The sequence below is a fragment of the Rhinoraja longicauda genome, chromosome 19, assembly GCF_053455715.1.
Source record: "Rhinoraja longicauda isolate Sanriku21f chromosome 19, sRhiLon1.1, whole genome shotgun sequence".
Taxonomy (NCBI): domain Eukaryota; kingdom Metazoa; phylum Chordata; class Chondrichthyes; order Rajiformes; family Arhynchobatidae; genus Rhinoraja; species Rhinoraja longicauda.
Genome location: NC_135971.1, coordinates 2,872,395 through 2,895,106, shown reverse-complemented (window position 1 = coordinate 2,895,106; position 22,712 = coordinate 2,872,395). Strand labels below are relative to the sequence as shown.

Here is a 22,712-nt window from a genome sequence, read left to right as displayed (position 1 = left end):
CAACGAGATTCTGAGTGGGTGTCCTAGTGCATCAGTCAATGAAAGGAAGCATGCAGGGTACAGCAGGCAGTGAAGAAAGCCAATGGGAATGTTGGCCTTCATAACAAGAGGGAGTTGAGTATAGGAGCAAAGAGGTCCTTCTACAGTTGTACCGGGGCCCTGGTGAGGACCGCACCTGGAGTACTGTGTGCAGTTTTGGTCTCCAAATTTTGAGGAAGGATATTCTTGCTATGGAGGGCGTGCAGCGTAGGTTCACTAGGTTAATTCCCGGAATGGCGGGACTGGTCGTATGTTGAAAGGCTGGAGGCGATTGGGCTTGTATACACTGGAATTTAGAAGGATGAGGGGAGGGGGGATCTTATTGAAACATATAAGATAATTAGGGGATTGGACACATTAGAGGCAGATAACATGTTCCCAATGTTGGGGGGAGTCCAGAACAAGGGGGTCACAGTTTAAGAATAAGAGGTAGGGCCATTTAGAACGGAGATGAGGAAGAACTTTTTCAGTCAGAGGGTGGTGAAGGTGTGGAATTCTCTGCCTCAGAAGGCAGTGGAGGCCAGTTCGTTGGATGCTTTCAAGAGAGAGCTGGATAGAGCTCTTAAGGATAGCAGAGTGAGGGGGTATGGGGAGAAGGCAGGAACGGGGGTACTGATTGAGAGTGATCAGCCATGATCGCATTGAATGGCGGGTGCTGGCTCGAAGGGCTGAATGGCCTACTCCTGCACCTATTGTCTATTGTCTATTGACCCGTTTATTCCTACTCTTTGCTTCCTGTCCGCCAACCAATTCTCTATCCACCTCAACACTGAACCCCCAATACCATGTGCTTTAAGTTTGTTACACCAATCTCCTATGTGGGACCTTGTCGAAGGCCTTCTGGAAGTCCAGATATAACACATCGACTGGTTCCTCCTTATCCACTCTACTAGTTACATCCTTGAAAAATTCTATGACCTTGTTGTGTTGCAGGTCTCCACACTGCGGCTCTGTGCGGTACAACAACGTCGGCCACAGTGGGCTCGGTCACCACTGTCCCCGTGGTGGGATGGTGAGGTTCCCCGTCCAGCCCCCACAGCCACGAGAAGATCAGGGTGTCGATGTGGCGTGTTCGTCCCGACCTGCCGATCCTGGATTGGAAGTCTGGCAGCCCGGAGAGTCCGTCTTGGATCGACCCGTCCTACAGGGACAGAGTCCGCTTCCGACTGGACGGTATCATCGAGCTGTGGGACGTGGGTCTCGGTGACCAGGGGACCTACCAGATAGAGACAAACTACTATGGCAGGGAGCCGAGGGAACCACGACGTGGTGCACTTTGAGCTGCGCGTGATCGGTGAGTAGCAGCGTGCAGAGTTGCACAGCACCCAGACTGGCCCTTCGGCCCACACGGCCCATGCTGACCCGGTGGGTAATTCTGGGCCTTGGTCCCACCCGCCTGCACACGGCACTCTCCGTGAATGAATACTTCCTTGTCATATGAGGAAATACTGGGTAGACTGGGCTTGTACTCGCTGGAATTTAGAAGACTGAGGGGGGATCTTATAGAAACATATAAAATTCTTAAGGGGTTGGAGAGGCTAGATGCGGGGAAGATTGTTCCCGATGTTGGGGAAGTCCAGAACAAGGGGTCACAGCTTAAGGATAAGGGGGGAAGTCTTTTAGGACCGAGATGAGAAAACAATTCTTCACACAGAGAGTGGTGAATCTGTGGAATTCTCTGCCACAGAAGGTAGTTGAGGCCAGTTCATTGGCTATATTTAAGAGGGAGTTAGATGTGGCCCCTTTTTGTTAAAGGGATCAGGGGGTATGGAGAGAAGGCAGGTACGGGATACTGAGCTGGATGATCAGCCCATGATCATATTGAATGGCGGTGCGTACAGGCTCGAAGGGCCGAATGGCCTACTCCTGCACCTATTTTCTATGTTTCTATATCTGACAAGGCGCAGTGATATATATATATTTTTTTCTTGTTTGCACGCAAGCTATGCAAAGAATGGCCACATAAAGGGCGCCGGGAAAAAGTTACAGATGATTCCATTTTACGCAAACCATTATTGACACATTCCATCTGAGCTCCCCCCTTAGTTCACGCCGGTGTCCCCATGGCCAACAGACCCCAGAAAACAGCACAGGAATAATGTTTGTACCGAACATGATGCCAATGCAAACTGATCCCCCCTGTCTGAACATGATCCCTCTCCCTCCATTCCAGCATTTCTCAGCAGAACCCTGGAAATAATTTACATGTCTCAGGGGACCCCCACATAAATTTATTATATATCTTTAATTTATTATATATCTTCGTAACAAGAGGAGTTGAGTATAGGAGCAAAGAGGTCCTTCTACAGTTGTACAGGGCCCTAGTGAGACCGCACCTGGAGTACTGTGTGCAGTTTTGGTCTCCCAAATTTGAGGAAGGATATTCTTGCTATTGAGGGCGTGCAGCGTAGGTTCACTAGGTTAATTCCTGGAATGGCGGGGGACTGTTCATATGTTGAAAGACTGGAGCGATTGGGTTCACGAGATTGATCGCTGGGATGGCGGGGACTGACATACGAGGAAAGGTTGGAAAGACTAGTGTACTCAATGGGGCCAATAGACAAAAGACAATAGGTGCAGGAGGAGGCCATTCGGCCCTTCGAGCCTGTACGCACCGCCATTGAATGTGATCATGGCTGATCATTCTCAATCGTTACCCCGTTCCTGCCCTTCTCCCCATACCCCCCTGACTCCGCTATCCTTAAGAGCTCTATCCAGCTCTCTCTTGAATGCATTCAGAGAATTGGCCTCCACTGCCTTCTGAGGCGGAGATTTCCACAGATTCACAACTCTCTGACGGAGGAAAGTTTTTCCTCATCTCCGTTCTAAATGGCCGACCCCTTATCCTTAAACTGTGTGTGGCCCCTGGTTTCTGGACTCCCCCAACATTGGGAACATGTTTCCTGCCCTCTAACGTGTCCAACCCCTTAATAATCTTATACGTCTCGATAAGATCCCCTCTCATCCTTCTAAATTCCAAGTGTATACAAGCCTAGCCGAAGGGCTTGTTTCCGCGCTGTGTCTCTAAACGAAGCTCCATTTTTCACGGCTGTGTGGGTCTGTTTCCTCCAGGGTCCAGGAGTCGTTGGGCGATCATTCCCGCCGTGATCCTTCTCGTCCTAGCCGTACTGGGAGTCTGGGCATCGTATCTCTGCAGCAACCCCCACACCTTGCCGTGAGTATCCCCGTCTCCCCTCTCTGTCCGCGCCCCTCCCCCCCTCACCGCCCCCCCCCCCCTCGTCACCCCCCACCCCTCCCCCCATCTCCGTCCCGTCCCCTCTCTCCATCCCGTCCCCCCCCTCTCCGTCCCCCTTCCTTTCCTTCCCCCCCTCTCTCCGTCACCCCCCCCCTCTCTCGGTCACCCCCTCTCTTCCCTTTTCCCCCCCGTCTCCCTGCCCCTCCCCTCTCTCCTCTCTCCCGGCTAACATTGTGGGGTCACGCTGCCCCGGCAGTGAACGCGATGGATGGGCCGTGATGCCCGGTCACTAACATGGGACTCTCTCTCTCTCTCCCCTCTCCCTCTCTCCCCCCCCTCTCTCCCCCCCCTCTCTCCCTCCCTCCCTCCCCCCCCTCTCTCCCCCCCCTCTCTCCCCCCCCCTCTCTCCCCCCTCTCTCCCTCTCTCTCCTCGCAGGGATGATGAGCGGGACGTTGTGGGACCGGGGAGTGTTGCAGAGTGTGGGACCCCTGTACGCGGGGGGTGACAGAGTCTCTGGGTGACAGGGAACGTGTTTGCTGCTGCTGCTGTCCCGTCTCTGTGGCAGATGTGACCAGATGTGTCCATGGTCCCAGATCCCACAGTTTACGACAAGGCCCTTGTGGAACATGGAACAGTTCCCACTTTGTCCGTGCTGTCGGGGTCTGGGGAGAAGGCAGGAACGGGATACTGAGTGAGAATGATCAGCCATGATCACATTGAATGGCGGTGCGTACAGGCTCGAAGGGCCGAATGGCCTCCTCCTGCACCTATTGACTATTGACGCTCTTTGGAAACCTGTAATTTATACAAAGTCTGGTCACTGATCCAGTGGATGTTTATTCTGCACGTTTTTGTGCAGCTTGTGATGATTTTGTAAAATGCACTGGTAACATAATAAAGCAGATTTGTTTAACACTGCCTGCCTGTCATGTAAGCCTGGGCCTGATGTAATCAAGGCCATTGGTGGTTCATCGTTCTGTGTACTGATTGAGAATGATCAGCCATGATCACATTGAATGGCGGTGCGTACAGGCTCGAAGGGGCCGAATGGCCTCCTCCTGCACCTATTGTCTATTGTCGCCTCCAGCGAGCGACCATTCAAGCCGTTAATGATTGTTTAAACAAATAACACACGCCCACAATTCAATATAATAGGTGGTAGAAGGTTCACCAGATTGATCCCTGGGATGGCAGGACTTTCATATGAAGAAAGACTGGATAGACAATACAATACAATACAATATATCTTTATTGTCATTGTACCCAGGGGTACGAGATTCGGAATTGGCCTCCCATACGATGCAATAATTTAATTAATTTAAACAACAGCAACCCAACAAAACAATTGTAACAGTTTTAGACAGGGTAAAGTGCAAGTAGATCTATGCGTTGTGGCCATCCGGCTCAGCAGGGACCGGTTCATAGCAGCTATGGCCCTGGGGATGAAGCTGTTCCTGAGTCTGGAGGTGCGGGCGTAGAAGGCCTTGTATCGTCTGCCCGATGGTGGAGGTCCCCAACAGACTGTTGCAGGGGTGTGAGGAGTCTTTGTGGATGCTGGTGGCTTTTCTGAGGCATCGTGTGTTGTCGATGCCCTCCAAGGCTGGTAGCTGTGTTCCGATGGCCCTCTGAGCTCTGCGGACTACCCGCTGAAGAGCTTTCCTCTCTGCCTCCGTGCGGCTGAGGTACCACACAGGGATGCCATGCGTTAGGATGCTCGGTTATGGAGCAGCGGTAGAAGGTCGTCTGCAGCTGTTGGGGGAGACCAGACTTCTTCAGTGTTCTCAGGTAGAACAGTCGTTACTGTGCCTTCTTGACCAGCGCAGCGGTGTTATTGGACCATGTTAGGTCCTCCGAATACCAAGCCTTTACCTCTAGTTTAGATTCGTACAGTCACAGAGTGATACAGTGTGGAAACAGGCCCTTCGGCCCAACTCGCCCACACCGGCCAACATGTCCCATCTACACTAGTCCCACCTGCCCGCGTTTGGCCCATATCCCTCCAAACCTGTCCTATCCATGTACCCTAATCAGAGGAAAGACGTTCTTGCCATAGAGGGAGTACAGAGAAGGTTCACCAGATTGATCCCTGGGATGGCAGGACTTTCATATGAAGAAAGACTGGATAGACTCGGCTTGTACTCGCTGGAATTTAGAAGACTGAGGGGGGATCTTATAGAAACATATAAAATTCTTAAGGGGTTGGAGAGGCTAGATGCGGGAAGATTGTTCCCGATGTTGGGGGAGTCCAGAACCAGGGATCACACAGTTTAAGGATAAGGGGGAGGTCTTTTAGGACCGTTTTTTTTTCACACAGAGAGTGGTGAATCTGTGGAATTCTCTGCCACAGAAGGTAGTTGAGGCCAGTTCATTGGCTATATTTAAGAGGGAGTTAGATGTGGCCCTTGTGGCTAAAGGGATCAGGGGGTACGGAGAGAAGGCAGGTACGGGATACTGAGTTGGATGATCAGCCATGATCATATTGAATGGCGGTGCGTACAGGCTCGAAGGGCCGAATGGCCTACTCCTGCACCTATTTTCTATGTTTCTATGTTTCTATGTTGGTGTACGCCAAACATAGACACAAAATGCTGGAGTAATTAGTGTATAAATTCATGAGTGGAATAGATCGGGTGGATGCACAGAGTCTCTTGCCCGGAGTAGGAGAATCAAGAACTAGAGGGCATAGGTTTAAGATGAGGGGGTAAAGATTTAATAGGAACCAGAGGGGCGACTTTATCCACACAAAAAAAGTGATGAGTGTATGAAACAAGATAGAAAATTGTTGCAGGAGGAGGCCATTCGGCCCTTTGAGCCTGTACGCACCGCCATTCAATGTGATCATGGCTGATCATTCTCAATCAGTACCCCGTTCCTGCCTTCTCCCCATACCCCCTGACTCCATTATCCTTAAGAGCTCTATCTAGCTCTCTCTTGAATGTATTCGGAGAATTGGCCTCCACTGCCTTCTGAGGCAGAGAATTCCACAGATTCACAACTCTCTGACTGAAAAAGTTTTTCCTCATCTTTGTTCTAAATGGCCGACCCCTTATTCTTAAACTGTGTGTGGCCCCTGGTTCTGGACTCCCCCAACATTGGGAACATGTTTCCTGCCTCTAATGTGTCCAACCCCTTAATAATCTTATAGGTTTCGATAAGATCCCCTCTCATCCTTCTAAACTCCAGTGTATACAAGCCTAGTCGCTCCAGTCTTTCAACATATGACAGTCCCGCCATTCCGGGAATTAACCGAGTAAACCTACGCTGCATGCCCTCAATAGCAAGAATATCCTTCCTCAAATTTGGAGACCAAAACTGCACACAGTACTCCGGGTGCGGTCTCACCAGGGCCCTGTACAACTGCAGAAGGACCTCTTTGCTCCTATACTCAACTCCTCTTTGTGCTTTGATTGACCGGGGTTCACTGAGTCGGTATAAAGTGGCTGAATGTTCCAAATGTCCGAGAGCTAAATCTTGAAAACATCCAGTGAATTGGCCTCCACTGCCTTCTGTGGCAGAGAATTCCACAGATTCACAACTCTCTGGGTGAAAAAGGTTTTTCCTCATCTCATTCCTAAATGGCCTACCCCTTATTCTTAAACTGTGACCCCTGGTTCTGGACTCCCCCAACATTGGGAACATTTATCTTGTATCTAGCCTGTCCAATCCTTTAAGAATTTTAAATGTTTCTATAAAATCCCCTCTCATTTAGTCAGGTATATGGATTGGACACATTTAGAGGGTTATGGGCCAAACACAGGCAGGTGGGACTAGTATAGATGGGGCATGTTGGTCAGTGTGGGCAGGTGGGGCTAGTGTAGATGGGGCATGTTGGTCGGTGTGGGCAGGTGGGACTAGTGTAGATGGGGCATGTTGGTCGGTGTGGGCAGGTGGGACTAGTGTAGATGGGGCATGTTGGTCAGTGTGGGCAGGTGGGACTTGTGTAGATGGGGCATGTTGGTCAGTATGGGCAGGTGGGACTGGTGTGGATGGGGCATGTTGGTCGGTGTGGGCAGGTGGGACTAGTGTAGATGGGGCATGTTGGCCGGTGTGGGCAGGTGGGACTAGTGTAGATGGGGCATGTTGGTCGGTGTGGGCAGGTGGGACTAGTGTAGATGGGGCATGTTGGTCGGTGTGGGCAGGTGGGACTAGTGTAGATGGGGCATGTTGGTCGGTGTGGGCAGGTGGGACTAGTGTAGATGGGGCATGTTGGTCGGTGTGGGCAGGTGGGACTAGTGTAGATGGGGCATGTTGGTCAGTGTGGGCAGGTGGGACTGGTGTAGATGGGGCATGTTGGTCGGTGTGGGCAGGTGGGACTAGTGTAGATGGGGCATGTTTGTCCATGTGGGCAAGTGGGACTAGTGTAGATGGGGCATGTTGGTCGGTGTGGGCAGGTGGGGCTAGTGTAGATGGGGCATGTTGGTCAGTGTGGGCAAGTGGGACTAGTGTAGATGGGGCATGTTGGTCAGTGTGGGCAGGTGGGACTAGTGTAGATGGGGCATGTTGGTCAGTGTGGGCAGGTGGGACTGGTGTAGATGGGGCATGTTGGTCGGTGTGGGCAGGTGGGACTAGTGTAGATGGGGCATGTTGGCCGGTGTGGGCAGGTGGGACTAGTGTAGATGGGGCATGTTGGTCAGTGTGGGCAGGTGGGACTAGTGTAGATGGGGCATGTTGGCCGGTGTGGGCAGGTGAGACTAGTGTAGATGGGGCATGTTGGTCGGTGTGGGCCGGTGGGACTAGTGTAGATGGGGCATGTTGGTCGGTGTGGGCCGGTGGGACTAGTGTAGATGGGGCATGTTGGCCGGTGTGGGCAGGTGAGACTAGTGTAGATGTGGCATGTTGGTCGGTGTGGGCAGGTGGGACTAGTGTAGATGGGGCATGTTGGTCGGTGTGGGCAGGTGGGACTAGTGTAGATGGGGCATGTTGATCGGTGTGGGCAGGTGGGACTAGTGTAGATGGGGCATGTTGGTCGGTGTGGGCAGGTGGGACTAGTGTAGATGGGGCATGTTGGTCGGTGTGGGCAGGAGGGACTAGTGTAGATGGGGCATGTTGGTCGGTGTGGGCAGGAGGGACTAGTGTAGATGGGGCATGTTGGTCGGTGTGGGCAGGTGGGGCTAGTGTAGATGGGGCATGTTGGTCGGTGTGGGCAGGTGGGACTCGTGTAGATGGGGCATGTTGGTCGGTGTGGGCAGGTGGGACTGGTGTAGCTGGGGCATGTTGATCGGTGTGGGCAGGTGGGACTAGTGTAGATGGGGCATGTTGGTCAGTATGGGCAGGTGGGACTAGTGTAGATGGGGCATGTTGGTCGATGTGGGCAGGTGGGACTAGTGTAGATGGGGCATGTTGGTCGGTGTGGGCAGGTGGGATTAATGTAGATGGGGCATGTTGGTCGGTGTGGGCAGATGGGACTGGTGTAGCTGGGGCATGTTGATCGGTGAGGGCAGGTGGGACTAGTGTAGATGGGGCATGTTGGTCAGTGTGGGCAGGTGGGACTAGTGTAGATGGGGCATGTTGGTCAGTGTGGGCAGGTGGGACTAGTGTAGATGGGGCATGTTGGACGGTGTGGGCAGGTGGGACTAGTGTAGATGGGGCATGTTAGTCAGTGTGGGCAGGTGGGACTGGTGTAGATGGGGCATGTTGGTCGGTGTGGGCGGGTGGGACTAGTGTAGATGGGGCATGTTGGTCGGTGTGGGCAGGTGGGACTAGTGTAGATGGGGCATGTTGGTCGGTGTGGGCAGGTGGGACTAGTGTAGATGGGGCATGTTGGTCAGTGTGGGCAAGTGGGACTAGTGTAGATGGGGCATGTTGGTCAGTGTGGGCAGGTGGGACTAGTGTAGATGGGGCATGTTGGTCGGTGTGGGCAGGTGGGACTGGTGTAGATGGGGCATGTTGGTCGGTGTGGGCAGGTGGGACTAGTGTAGATGGGGCATGTTGGTCGGTGTGGGCAGGTGGGACTAGTGTAGATGGGGCATGTTGGTCGGTGTGGGCAGGTGGGACTAGTGTAGATGGGGCATGTTGGTCGGTGTGGGCAGGTGGGACTAGTGTAGATGGGGCATGTTGGTCGGTGTGGGCAGGTGGGACTAGTGTAGATGGGGCATGTTGGTCAGTGTGGGCAGGTGGGACTGGTGTAGATGGGGCATGTTGGTCGGTGTGGGCAGGTGGGACTAGTGTAGTTGGGGCATGTTGGTCCGTGTGGGCAAGTGGGACTAGTGTAGATGGGGCATGTTGGTCGGTGTGGGCAGGTGGGACAAGTGTAGATGGGGCATGTTGATCGGTGTGGGCAGGTGGGACTAGTGTAGATGGGGCATGTTGGTCAGTGTGGGCAAGTGGGACTAGTGTAGATGGGGCATGTTGATCGGTGTGGGCAGATGGGACTGGTGTAGCTGGGGCATGTTGATAGGTGAGGGCAGGTGGGACTAGTGTAGATGGGGCATGTTGGTCAGTGTGGGCAGGTGGGATTAGTGTAGATGGGGCATTTTAGTCAGTGTGGGCAGGTGGGACTGGTGTAGATGGGGCATGTTGGTCGGTGTGGGCGGGTGGGACTAGTGTAGATGGGGCATGTTGATCGGTGTGGGCAGGTGGGACTAGTGTAGATGGGGCATGTTGGTCAGTGTGGGCAAGTGGGACTAGTGTAGATGGGGCATGTTGGTCAGTGTGGGCAGGTGGGACTAGTGTAGATGGGGCATGTTGGTCAGTATGGGCAGGTGGGACTGGTGTAGATGGGGCATGTTGGTCGGTGTGGGCAGGTGGGACTAGTGTAGATGGGGCATGTTGGTCAGTGTGGGCAGGTGGGACTAGTGTAGATGGGGCATGTTGGTCAGTGTGGGCAGGTGGGACTAGTGTAGATGGGGCATGTTGGTCAGTGTGGGCAGGTGGGACTAGTGTAGATGGGGCATGTTGGCCGGTGTGGGCAGGTGGGACTGGTGTAGATGGGGCATGTTGGTCGGTGTGGGCAGGTGGGACTGGTATAGATGGGGCATGTTGGTCGGTGTGGGCAGGTGGGACTAGTGTAGATGGGGCATGTTGATCGGTGTGGGCAGGTGGGACTAGTGTAGATGGGGCATGTTGATCGGTGTGGGCAGGTGGGACTAGTGTAGATGGGGCATGTTGATCGGTGTGGGCAGGTGGGACTGGTGTAGATAATAATAATAATAATAAGCATTTATTTTATATAGCGCCTTATCGGGAGCTCAAAGCGCTTTACAAGAACAATCATAACATAAGAACAAACAGACAAACTATCCTGACGGAGAAGCGGCGAATAAACAACGCCAGCGTCCTCTCACGTCAGGGTCCGGCAGTAGACAACAAAAAGCACAGGACACACAGATACAATTTTTACACAAACAGCCATCACAGTGATTGCTCCAGGCACACCCTCACTGTGATGGAAGGCAAAGAAAAGTCTTATCTCCTCCTCATTCTTCTCCCGTGGTGCCAGGAGGTGATCGAGGCTCCCAACTTTTTGAAGCCCCCACCGGGCGATGGGAAGTCCCAGGGCCGAGCGGAGCCGGGCAGGCCGATGAAGGTCCTGAGCCCCCACTGGGCGATGGGAAGTCCCAGGGCTGAGCCGAGCAGGCCGATGAAAGTCCTGAGCCCCCACTCGGCGATGGAAAGTCCCAGGGCCGAGCCGAGCCGAGCAGGCCGATGAAGGTCCTGAGCCCCCACCGGGCGATGGAAACTGCCGCGGCCGAGCCACGCAGGGTGATGGGGTCAATCAAACCTCGAAGCTGCTACGGCTGGAGCTCCCAAAAACCGTTCGCCACCCAGGGACCTGCGAACTCCCGATGTTGTGGTCTGCAGGGCCCACGGCCGAAACCTTCGAGATGGTAAGTCCAGGCCCTGCGACCGGAGTCTTCAAGGTCGATCACAGCTGGAGGCCGCCGACTCCACGGTGTTAGGCCGTAGCGCGAACGGAGACACGACACGGTAAAGGTCGCATCTCCGTTGAGGAGGAGATTAGAAAAAAGGAGTGGGGAAGGGGGTGGGGTAAAGCAGCACCAGCACCAATAGCAGCAGCGCTCCAGCCACCAGGCAGCCCCCACCTGCGGGACATGGGTGGATAAGGGGAGGATGCGAGAGTGGGGAAGGGGGTGGGAGTAAAGCAGTTTCGATACGAGGAGCGCTACATTCACCAGGCAGCCACAAACCTGCCGGACATGGGTGGATAAGGGGAGGATGGGAGAGTGGGGAAGGGGGTGGGGTAAAGCAGCACCGATACCAGCAGTGCTACAGTCACTAGGCAGCCACAAACCTGCGGGACATGGGTGGCGGGTCTGTTTGAGACAAGGACGGAATAAATGCTCATCAATTTCAAGAACGACAACTGCAGCAGGAACGATCTGCAACGCCGTCAGCGTCACAGCCTCACACCACAACACCGACCCCCAAACTACAACTATAACACAACCTCCCCTTCCCTAACTGCAGAATGAATGTGTTTCCCGGTGGGCAGAACGAACAGACATAAAGCAGCGGCAGCAGCAGCAGCGGGTGGGCGAGGGGCATTCAGAGAATTGGCCTCCACTGCCTTCTGAGGCAGAGAATTCCACAGATTCACAACTCTCTCTGACTGAAAAAGGCGGAGGAGGAAGTAAAGCAGCACCAATAGCAGCAGATGAGGAGGACGATAAACAGTAGTTGGCACCAGGAGGAGTATGTGCTTAAGGAGGGACGGGGAGTAAAGCAGCACCAGCACCAATAGCAGCAGCGCTACAGTCACTAGGCAGCCCCCACCTGCGGGACATGGGTGGATAAGGGGAGGATGCGAGCGTGGGGAAGGGGGTGGGGTAAAGCAGCACCAATAGCAGCAGCGCTACAGTCACCAGGCAGCCCCCACCTGCGGCACATGGGTGGATAAGGGGAGGATGCGAGCGTGGGGAAGGGGGTGGGGTAAAGCAGTATCAATACCAGGAGCGCTACAGTCACTAGGCAGCCACAAACCTGCGGGACATGGGTGGCGGGTCTGTTTGAGACAAGGACGGATTAAATGCTCATCAATTTCCAGAACGACAACTACAGCAGGAACGATCAACATTGCCATCAGCGTCACAGCCTCACACCACAACACCGACCCCAAACTACAACTATTACACAACCTCCCCTTCCCTAACTGCAGAATGAATGTGTTTCCCGGTGGGCAGAACGAACAGACATAAAGCAGCAGCAGCAGCAGCAGCGGGTGGGCGAGGGGCATTCAGAGAATTGGCCTCCACTGCCTTCTGAGGCAGAGAATTCCACAGATTCACAACTCTCTCTGACTGAAAAAGGCGGAGGAGGAAGTAAAGCAGCACCAATAGCAGCAGATGAGGAGGACGATAAACAGTAGTTGGCACCAGGAGGAGTATGTGCTTAAGGAGGGACGGGGAGTAAATCAGCACCAGCACCAATAGCAGCAGCGCTACAGTCACTAGGCAGCCCCCACCTGCGGGACATGGGTGGATAAGGGGAGGATGCGAGAGTGGGGAAGGGGGTGGGTTAAGCAGTATCAATACCAGGAGCGCTACAGCCACTAGGCAGTCCCTACCTGCGGGACATGGGTGGCGGGTCTGTTTGAGACAAGGACGGAATAAATGCTCATCAATTTCCAGAACGACAACTGCAGCAGGAACGATCAGCATCGCCATCAGCGTCACAGCCTCACACCACAACACCGACCCCCAAACTACAACTATAACACAACCTCCCCTTCCCTAACTGCAGAATGAATGTGTTTCCCGGTGGGCAGAACGAACAGACATAAAGCAGCGGCAGCAGCAGCAGCAACAGCGGCATCGGCGGCGGCGCCAGCAGCGGCATCGCCAGAAGCGACATCGCCAGAAGCGACATCGCCAGAAGCGGCATCGCCAGAAGCGGCATCGCCAGAAGCGGCATCGCTAGCAGCGGCATCGCTAGTATCGGCATCGCTAGTATCGGCATCGCCAGAAGCGGCATCGCCAGAAGCGACATCGCCAGAAGCGGCATCGCCAGCAGTGGCATCGCTAGTATCGGCATCGCCAGAAGCGGCATCGCCAGAAGCGGCATCGCTAGTATCGGCATCGCCAGAAGCGGCATCGCCAGAAGCGGCATCGCCAGAAGCGGCATCGCTAGTATCGGCATCGCCAGAAGCGACATCGCTAGAAGCGGCATCGCCAGAAGCGGCATCGCCAGAAGCGGCATCGCTAGCAGTGGCATCGCCAGCAGCGGCAGCGCCAGAAGCAGCATCAGCGGCAGCGGCAGCAGCAGCATCAACGCAACATTCACTTCACGCTTTTACTCCAACAAGGTAATTATAGGAAAACTCTTTAATTACAAAGTATAAATAACAGCGTCGGCCCCTCGCCCACCCGCTCGCTCGCCCAGTCGGCGGGGACCACCTGCACAATAGACAATAGGTGCAGGAGGAGGCCATTCGGCCCTTCGAGCCTGTACGCACCGCCATTCAATGCGATCATGGCTGATCATTCTCAATCAGTACCCCGTTCCTACCTTCTCCCCATACCCCCTGACTACTCTATCCTTAAGAGCTCTATCCAGCTCTCTCGTGAATGCATTCAGAGAATTGGCCTCCACTGCCTTCTGAGGCAGAGAATTCCACAGATTCACAACTCTCTCTGACTGAAAAAGGCGGAGGAGGAAGTAAAGCAGCACCAATAGCAGCAGATGAGGAGGACGATAAACAGTAGTTGGCACCAGGAGGAGTATGTGCTTAAGGAGGGACGGGGAGTAAATCAGCACCAGCACCAATAGCAGCAGCGCTACAGTCACTAGGCAGCCCCCACCTGCGGGACATGGGTGGATAAGGGGAGGATGGGAGAGTGGGGAAGGGGGGGGGGGGGTGGTGTAAAGCAGCACCAATAGCAGCAGCGCTACAGTCACCAGGCAGCCCCCACCTGCGGGACATGGGTGGATAAGGGGAGGATGCGAGAGTGGGGAAGGGGGTGGGTTAAGCAGTATCAATACCAGGAGCGCTACAGCCACTAGGCAGTCCCTACCTGCGGGACATGGGTGGCGGGTCTGTTTGAGACAAGGACGGAATAAATGCTCATCAATTTCCAGAACGACAACTGCAGCAGGAACGATCAGCATCGCCGTCAGCGTGTCACAGCCTCACACCACAACACCGACCCCCAAACTACAACTATAACACAACCTCCCCTTCCCTAACTGCAGAATGAATGTGTTTCCCGGTGGGCAGAACGAACAGACATAAAGCAGCGGCAGCAGCAACAGCGGCATCGGCGGCGGCGCCAGCAGCGGCATCGCCAGAAGCGACATCGCCAGAAGCGACATCGCTAGTATCGGCATCGCTAGTATCGGCATCGCTAGTATCGGCATCGCCAGCAGCGGCATCGCCAGAAGCGGCATCGCCAGAAGCGGCATCGCTAGCAGCGGCATCGCCAGAAGCGACATCGCCAGAAGCGGCATCGCTAGTATCGGCATCGCCAGAAGCGGCATCGCCAGAAGCGGCATCGCCAGAAGCGGCATCGCCAGAAGCGGCATCGCCAGAAGCGGCATCGCTAGTATCGGCATCGCCAGAAGCGGCATCGCCAGCAGCGGCATCGCCAGTATCGGCATCGCCAGAAGCGGCATCGCCAGAAGCGGCATCGCCAGAAGCGGCATCGCCAGAAGCGGCATCGCCAGCAGCGGCATCGCTAGTATCGGCATCGCCAGAAGCGGCATCGCCAGAAGCGGCATCGCTAGCAGCGGCATCGCTAGCAGCGGCATCGCCAGAAGCGGCATCGCCAGAAGCGGCATCGCTAGCAGCGGCATCGCCAGAAGCGGCATCGCTAGCAGCGGCATCGCTAGCAGCGGCATCGCCAGAAGCGGCATCGCCAGAAGCGGCATCGCCAGAAGCGGCATCGCTAGCAGCGGCATCGCCAGAAGCGGCATCGCTAGCAGCGGCATCGCCAGAAGCGGCATCGCCAGAAGCGGCATCGCCAGAAGCGGCATCGCCAGAAGCGGCATCGCCAGAAGCGGCATCGCCAGCAGCGGCATCGCCAGCAGCGGCATCGCCAGAAGCGGCATCGCCAGCAGCGGCATCGCCAGAAGCGGCATCGCCAGAAGCGGCATCGCCAGAAGCGGCATCGCCAGAAGCGGCATCGCCAGAAGCGGCATCGCCAGCAGCGGCATCGCTAGCAGCGGCATCGCCAGAAGCGGCATCGCCAGAAGCGGCATCGCCAGCAGCGGCATCACCAGCAGCGGCATCGGCGGCAGCATCGGCAGCAGCGGCATCGCCAGCAGCAGCATTGGCGGCAGGATCGGCAGCATCAGCAGAGCAGCATCAGCAGCAGCAGCGGCAGCATCAACGCAACATTCACTTCAAGCTTTTACTCCAACAAGGTAATTATAAGAAAACTCTTTAATTACAAAGTATAAATAACAACGTCGGCCCCTCGCCCACCCGCTCGCTCGCCCAGTCGGCGGGGACCACCTGGACAATAGACAATAGGTGCAGGAGGAGGCCATTCGGCCCTTCGAACCTGTACGCACCGCCATTCAATGCGATCATGGCTGATCATTCTCAATCAGTACCCCGTTCCTGGCTTCTCCCCATACCCCCTGACTCCTCTATCCTTAAGAGCTCTATCCAGCTCTCTCTTGAATGCATTCAGAGAATTGGCCTCCACTGCCTTCTGAGTGAAAAAGTTTTTCCTCATCTCCGTTCTAAATGGCCTACCCCTTATTCTTAAACTGTGTGTGGCCCCTGGTTCTGGACTCCCCCAACATTGGGAACATGTTTCCTGCCTCTAACGTGTCCAACCCCTTAATAATTTTATACGTTTCGATAAGATCCCCTCTCATCCTTTTAAATTCCAGTGTATACAAGTCTATTCGCTCCAGTCTTTCAACATATGACCGTCCCGCCATTCCGGGAATTAACCTAGTAAACCTACGCTGCACGCCCTCAATAGCAAGAATATCCTTCCTCAAATTTGGAGACCAAAACTGCACACAGTACTCCAGGTGCGGTCTCACTAGGGCCCTTTACAACTGCAGAAGGACCTCTTTTCTCCTATACTCAACTCCTCTTGTTATGAAGGGCAACATCCCATTGGCTTTCTTCACTGCCTGCTGTACCTGCATGCTTCCTTTCAGTGACTGGAGCGCCTAGGCTTGTATACACTGGAATTTAGAAGGATGTGAGGAGATCTTATCAAAACGTATAAGATTATTAAGGGGTTGGACACGTTAGAGGCAGGAAACATGTTCCCAATGTTGGGGGAGTCCAGAACAAGGGGCCACACAGTTTAAGAATAAGGGGTCGGCCATTTAGAACTGAGATGAGGAAAAGCTTTTTCAGTCAGAGAGTTGTGAATCTGTGGAATTCTCTGCCTCAGAAGGCAGTGGAGGCCAATTCTCTGAATGCATTCCAGAGAGAGCTAGATAGAGCTCTTAATGATAGCGGAGTCAGGGGTTATGGGGAGAAGGCAGGAACGGGGGTACTGATTGAGAATGATCGGCCACGATCACATTGAATGGCGGTGCGTACAGGCTCGAAGGGCCAAATGGCCACCTCCTGCACCTATTGTCTATTGTCTATTCTCTCCGTATCCCTTGATTTCGTTAGCCCCAAAAGCTAAATCTATCTTTCTCTTGAATGCATTCAGAGAATTGGCCTCCACTGCCTTCTGAGGCAGAGAATTCCACAGATTCAGAACTCTCTCTGACTGAAAAAGGGGAGGAGGAGGAAGTAAATCAGCACCAATAGCAGCAGCGCTACAGTCACTAGGCAGTCCCCACCTGCGGGACATGGGTGGTAAGGGGAGGATGGGAGAGTGGGGAAGGGTTGGGGGTAAAGCAGCACCAATACCAGCAGCGCTACAGTCACTAGGCAGCCCCCACCTGCGGGACAAGGGTGGAGAAGGGGAGGATGCCAAAGTGGGGAAAGGGGTGGGAGTAAAGCAGTTTCGATACGAGGTGCGCTACATTCTTCAGGACACCACAAACTTACCGTACATGGGTGGATAAGGGGAGGATGCGAGAGTGTGGAACGGGGTGGGGTAAAGCAGCACCAATACCAGCAGCGCTACAGCCACCAGGCAGCCACAAACCTGCGGGACATGGGTGGGTGGCGGGTCTGTTTGAGACAAGGACGGAATAAATGCTCATCGATTTCAAGAACGACAACTGCAGCAGGAACGGTCTGCATCGCCGTCAGCGTCACAGCCTCACACCACAACACCGACCCCCAAACTACAACTATAACACAACCTCCCCTTCCCTAACTGCAGAATGAATGTGTTTCCCGGTGGGCAGAACGAACAGACATAAAGCAGCGGCAGCAGCAGCAGCAGCAGCATCAGCGGCATCGCCAGCAGCGGCATCGCCAGCAGCGACATGGCCAGCAGCGACATCGCCAGCAGCGACCTCGCCAGCAGCGGCATCGCCAGCAGCGGGATGGCCAGAAGCGGCATCGCCAGCAGCATCAGCGGCATCGCCAGCGGCATCAGCGGCATCGCCAGCAGCATCAGCGGCATCGCCAGCAGCATCAGCGGCATCGCCAGCGGCATCGCCAGCAGCAGCGGCATCGCCAACAGCACCAGCGGCATCGCCAGCAGCATCAGCGGCATTGCCAGCAGCATCAGCGGCATCGCCAGCAGCATCAGCGGCATCGCCAGCAGCATCAGCGGCATCGCCAGCAGCATCAGCGGCATCGCCAACAGCACCAGCGGCATCGCCAGCAGCATCAGCGGCATCGCCAACAGCACCAGCGGCATCGCCAGCAGCATCAGCGGCATCGCCAGCAGCATCAGCGGCATCGCCAGCAGCATCAGCGGCATCGACAGCAGCATCAGCGGCATCGCCAGCAGCATCAGCGGCATCGCCAGCATCGCTAGCGCAGCATCAGCGGCATCGCCAACAGCACCAGCGGCATCGCCAGCGGCATCGCCAGCGGCATCGCCAGCGGCATCGCCAGCGGCGGCATCGGCAGCAGCGGCATCGGCAGCAGCGGCATCGGCAGCAGCATCGGCAGCAGCAGCAGCATCGCCAGCGGCATCGCCAGCAGCATCGCCAGCGGCATCGCCAGCAGCATCGCCAGCAGCATCGGCAGCATCAGCAGCGGCATCGCCAGCGGCATCGCCAGCGGCATCAGCAGCAGCAACGCAACATTCACTTTACGCTTTTACTCCAACAAGGTAATTATAGGAAAACTCTTTAATTACAAAGTATAAATAACAACGTCGGCCCCTCGCCCACCCACCCACCCATCCACCCACCCACCCGCTCGCTCGCCCAGTCGGCGGGGACCACCTGGACAATAGACAATAGGTGCAGGGGGAGGCCATTCGGCCCTTCGAGCCTGTACGCACCGCCATTCAATGTGATCATGGCTGATCATTCTCAATCAGTACCCCGTTCCACATTATATTGCATCTGCCATGCATTTGCCCACTCGCCTAACCTATCCAAGTCACCCTGCAACCTCCTAGCATCCTCCTCGCAGCTAACACTGCCACCCAGCTTCGTGTCATCCGCAAACTTAGAGATGTTGCATTCAATTCCCTCGTCCAAATCATTAATATATATTGTAAATAACTGGGGTCCCAGCACTGAGCCTTGCGGTACCCCACTAGTCACTGCCTGCCATTCCGAAAAGGACCCGTTTATTCCTACACTTTGCTTCCTGTCCGCCAACCAATTCTCTATCAACCTCAACACTGAACTCCCAATACCGTGTGCTTTAAGTTTGTCCACCAATCTCCTATGTGGGACCTTGTCGAAGGCCTTCTGGAAGTCCAGATATAACACATCGACTGGTTCTCCCTTATCCACTCTACTGGTTACATCCTCGAAACATTCTATGACCTTGTTGTGTTGCAGGTCTCCACACTGCGGCTCTGTGCGGAACAACAACGTCGGCCACCGTGGGCTCGGTCACCATTGTCCCCGTGGGTGGGATGGTGAGGTTCCCAGTCCAGCCCCACAGCCACGAGAAGATCAGGGTGTCGATGTGGCGTGTTCGTCCCGACCTGCCGATCCTGGATTGGAAGTCTGGCAGCCCGGAGAGTCCGTCTTGGATCGACCCGTCCTACAGGGACAGAGTCCGCTTCCGACTGGACGGTATCATCGAGCTGTGGGACGTGGGTCTCGGTGATCAGGGGACCTACGAGATAGAGACAAACTACTATGGCAGGGAGCCAAGGAACCACGATGTGGTGCACTTTGAGCTGCTCGTGATCGGTGAGTAGCGGCGTGCAGAGTTGCACAGCACCCAGACTGGCCCTTCGGCCCATGCTAACCCGGTGGGTAATTCTGGCCTTGTCCCACCCGCCTGCACACGGCACTCTCCGTGAATGAATACTTCCTTGTCATATGAGGAAATACTGGGTAGACTGGGCTTGTACTCGCTGGAATTTAGAAGACTGAGGGGGGATCTTATAGAAACATATAAAATTCTTAAGGGGTTGGAGAGGCTAGATGCGGGAAGATTGTTCCCGATGTTGGGGAAGTCCAGAACCAGGGATCACAGTTTAAGGATAAGGGGGAAGTCTTTTAGGACCGAGATGAGAAAACAATTCTTCACACAGAGAGTGGTGAGTCTGTGGAATTCTCTGCCACAGAAGGTAGTTGAGGCCAGTTCATTGGCTATATTTAAGAGGGAGTTAGATGTGGCCCTTGTGGATAAAGGGATCAGGGGGTATGGAGAGAAGGCAGGTACGGGATACTGAGTTGGATGATCAGCCATGATCATATTGAATGGCGGTGCGTACAGGCTCGAAGGGCCGAATGGCCTACTCCTGCACCTATTTTCTATGTTTCTATATCTGACAAGGCGCAGTGATATATATATATTTTTTTCTTGTTCGCACGCAAGGTATGCAAATAATGGCCACATAAATGGCGCCGGAAAAGTTACAGATGATTCCATTTTACGCAAACCATTATTGACACATTCCATCTGAGCTCCCCCTTAGTTCACGGCGGTGCCCCCATGGCCAACAGACCCCAGAAAACAGCTCAGGAATAATGTTTGTACCGAACATGATGCCAATTCAAACTGATCCCCCCTGTCTGAACATGATCCCTCTCCCTCCATTCCAGCATTTCTCAGGAGAACCCTGGAAATAATTTACATGTTTCAGGGGACCCCCACATAAATTTATTATATATCTTTAATTTATTATATATCTTCGTAACAAGAGGAGTTGAGTATAGGAGCAAAGAGGTCCTTCTACAGTTGTACAGGGCCCTAGTGAGACCGCACCTGGAGTACTGTGTGCAGTTTTGGTCTCCAAATTTGAGGAAGGATATTCTTGCTATTGAGGCAGTGCAGCGTAGGTTCACGAGATTGATCCCTGGGATGGCGGGACTGACATACGAGGAAAGATTGGAAAGACTAGTGTACTCAATGGGCCAATAGACAATAGACAATAGGTGCAGGAGGAGGCCATTCGGCCCTTCGAGCCTGTACGCACCGCCATTGAATGTGATCATGGCTGATCATTCTCAATCGTTACCCCGTTCCTGCCTTCTCCCCATACCCCCTGACTCCGCTATCCTTAAGAGCTCTATCTAACTCTCTCTTGAATGCATTCAGAGAATTGGCCTCCACTGCCTTCTGAGGCAGAGATTTCCACAGATTCACAACTGTCTGACGGAGAAAGTTTTTCCTCATCTCCGTTCTAAATGGCCGACCCCTTATTCTTAAACTGTGTGTGGCCCCTGGTTCTGGACTCCCCCAACATTGGGAACATGTTTCCTGCCTCTAACGTGTCCGACCCCTTAATAATCTTATACGTCTCGATAAGATCCCCTCTCATCCTTCTAAATTCCAGTGTATACAAGCCTAGCCGAAGGGCTTGTTTCCGCGCTGTGTCTCTAAACGAAGCTCCATTTTCACGGCTGTGTGGGTCTGTCTCCTCCAGGGTCCAGGAGTCGTTGGGCGATCATTCCCGCCGTGATCCTTCTCGTCCTAGCCGTACTGGGAGTCTGGGCATCGTATCTCTGCAGCAACCCCCACACCTTGCCGTGAGTATCCCCGTCTCCCCTCTCTGTCCGCGCCCCTCCCCCCCCTCACCGCCCCTCCCCCCCCTCACCTCGTCTCCCCACCCTCCCCCCATCTCTGTCCCGTCTCCTCTCTCCATCCCGTTCCCCCCCTCTCCGTCCCCCTTCTTTTCCTTCCCCCCTCTCTCCGTCACCCCCCCCTCTCTCGGTCACCCCCTCTCTTCCCCCCGTCTCCCTGCCCCTCCCCTCTCTCCTCTCTCCCGGCTAACATTGTGGGGTCACGCTGCCCCGGCAGTGAACGGGATGGATGGGCCGTGATGCCCGGTCACTAACATGGGACTCTCTCTCTCTCCCCCTCTCCCCCTCTCCCCCCCTCTCTCCCCCCCCTCTCTCCCCCCCTCTCTCCCCCCTCTCTCCCCCCCTCTCTCCCCCCCTCTCTCCCCCCCTCTCTCCCCCCCTCCCCCCCTCTCTCCCCCTCCCCCTCTCTCCCCCCCCTCTCTCCCCCCCTCTCTCCCCCCCTCTCTCCCCCCTCTCTCCCCCCCTCTCTCTCTCGCAGGGATGATGAGCGGGACGTTGTGGGACCGGGAGAGTTGCAGAGTGGGGACCTCTGTACGCGGGGGGTGACAGAGTCTCTGGGTGACAGGGAACGTGTTTGCTGCTGCTGCTGTCCCGTCTCTGTGGCAGATGTGACCAGATGTGTCCATGGTCCCAGATCCCACAGTTTACGACAAGGCCCTTGTGGAACATGGAACAGTTCCCACTTTGTCCGTGCTGTCGGGGTCTGGGGAGAAGGCAGGAACGGGGTACTGAGTGAGAATGATCAGCCATGATCACATTGAATGGCGGTGCGTACAGGCTCGAAGGGCCGAATGGCCTCCTCCTGCACCTATTGACTATTGACGCTCTTTGGAAACCTGTAATTTATACAAAGTCTGGTCACTGATCCAGTGGATGTTTGTTCTGCCCGTTTTTGTACAGCTTGTGATGATTTTGTAAAATGCACTATTAACATAATAAAGCATATTTGTTTAACACGGCTGCCTGTCATGTAAGCCTGGGCCTGATGTAACCAAGGCCATTGGTAGTTCATCGTTCTGTGTACTGATTGAGAATGATCAGCCATGATCACATTGAATGGCGGTGTGTACAGGCTCGAAGGGCCGAATGGCCTCCTCCTGCACCTATTGTCTATTGTCGCCTCCAGCGAGCGACCATTCAAGCCGTTAATGATTGTTTAAACAAATAACACACGCCCACAATTCAATATAATAGGTGGTAGAAGGTTCACCAGATTGATCCCTGGGATGGCAGGACTTTCATATGAAGAAAGACTGGATAGACAATACAATACAATACAATATATCTTTATTGTCATTGTACCCAGGGGTACAACGAGATTGGGAATGCGCCTCCCATACGATGCAATAATTTAATTAATTTAAACAACAGCAACCCAACAAAACAATTGTAACAGTTTTAGACAGAATAAAGTGCAAATACATCTATGCGATGTGACCATCCGGCTCAGCAGGACCGGTTCACAGCAGCTAT

At 54.4% G+C, this 22,712-nt stretch overlaps 3 protein-coding genes across 3 annotated transcripts in view; 2 read left to right on the top strand and 1 right to left on the bottom strand.

Annotated features, from left to right (window-relative positions):
* Nucleotides 1-22,712, top strand: part of LOC144603008 (zinc-binding protein A33-like) — an 852,507-nt gene that overhangs the window by 691,642 nt on the left and 138,153 nt on the right. The window contains 2 exon segments of the mRNA XM_078416133.1: nt 219-246; nt 17,198-17,210. Of these exon segments, the coding sequence (XP_078272259.1) occupies nt 219-246; nt 17,198-17,210 (41 nt within the window).
* On the bottom strand, nt 12,904-15,408 carry LOC144602491 (uncharacterized; the record flags this gene model as incomplete). Its single annotated transcript, XM_078415621.1, has 2 exons — nt 12,904-13,393; nt 14,417-15,408. Coding segments are annotated over 2 exons (1,482 nt in total), but the record flags the coding sequence as incomplete, so codon positions are not given.
* Nucleotides 15,427-22,249, top strand: LOC144603009 (uncharacterized). The gene is made up of 4 exons (XM_078416134.1): nt 15,427-15,554; nt 19,038-19,397; nt 21,083-21,185; nt 21,718-22,249. The coding sequence occupies exons 2-4, from the start codon at nt 19,115-19,117 to the stop codon at nt 21,989-21,991; spliced, it is 660 nt and encodes a 219-aa protein (XP_078272260.1). The 5' UTR covers nt 15,427-15,554; nt 19,038-19,114; the 3' UTR covers nt 21,992-22,249.

Excerpts from the sequence above, each read along its gene's own strand:
- LOC144603009 (XM_078416134.1), top strand. The coding sequence starts at position 19,115 with ATGGTGAGGTTCCCAGTCCAGCCCCACAGCCACGAGAAGATCAGGGTG. Across the intron at positions 19,398-21,082 it reads CTTTGAGCTGCTCGTGATCG|GGTCCAGGAGTCGTTGGGCG; the intron begins GTGAGTAGCGGC and ends TGTCTCCTCCAG. Across the intron at positions 21,186-21,717 it reads AGCAACCCCCACACCTTGCC|GGATGATGAGCGGGACGTTG; the intron begins GTGAGTATCCCC and ends TCTCTCTCGCAG.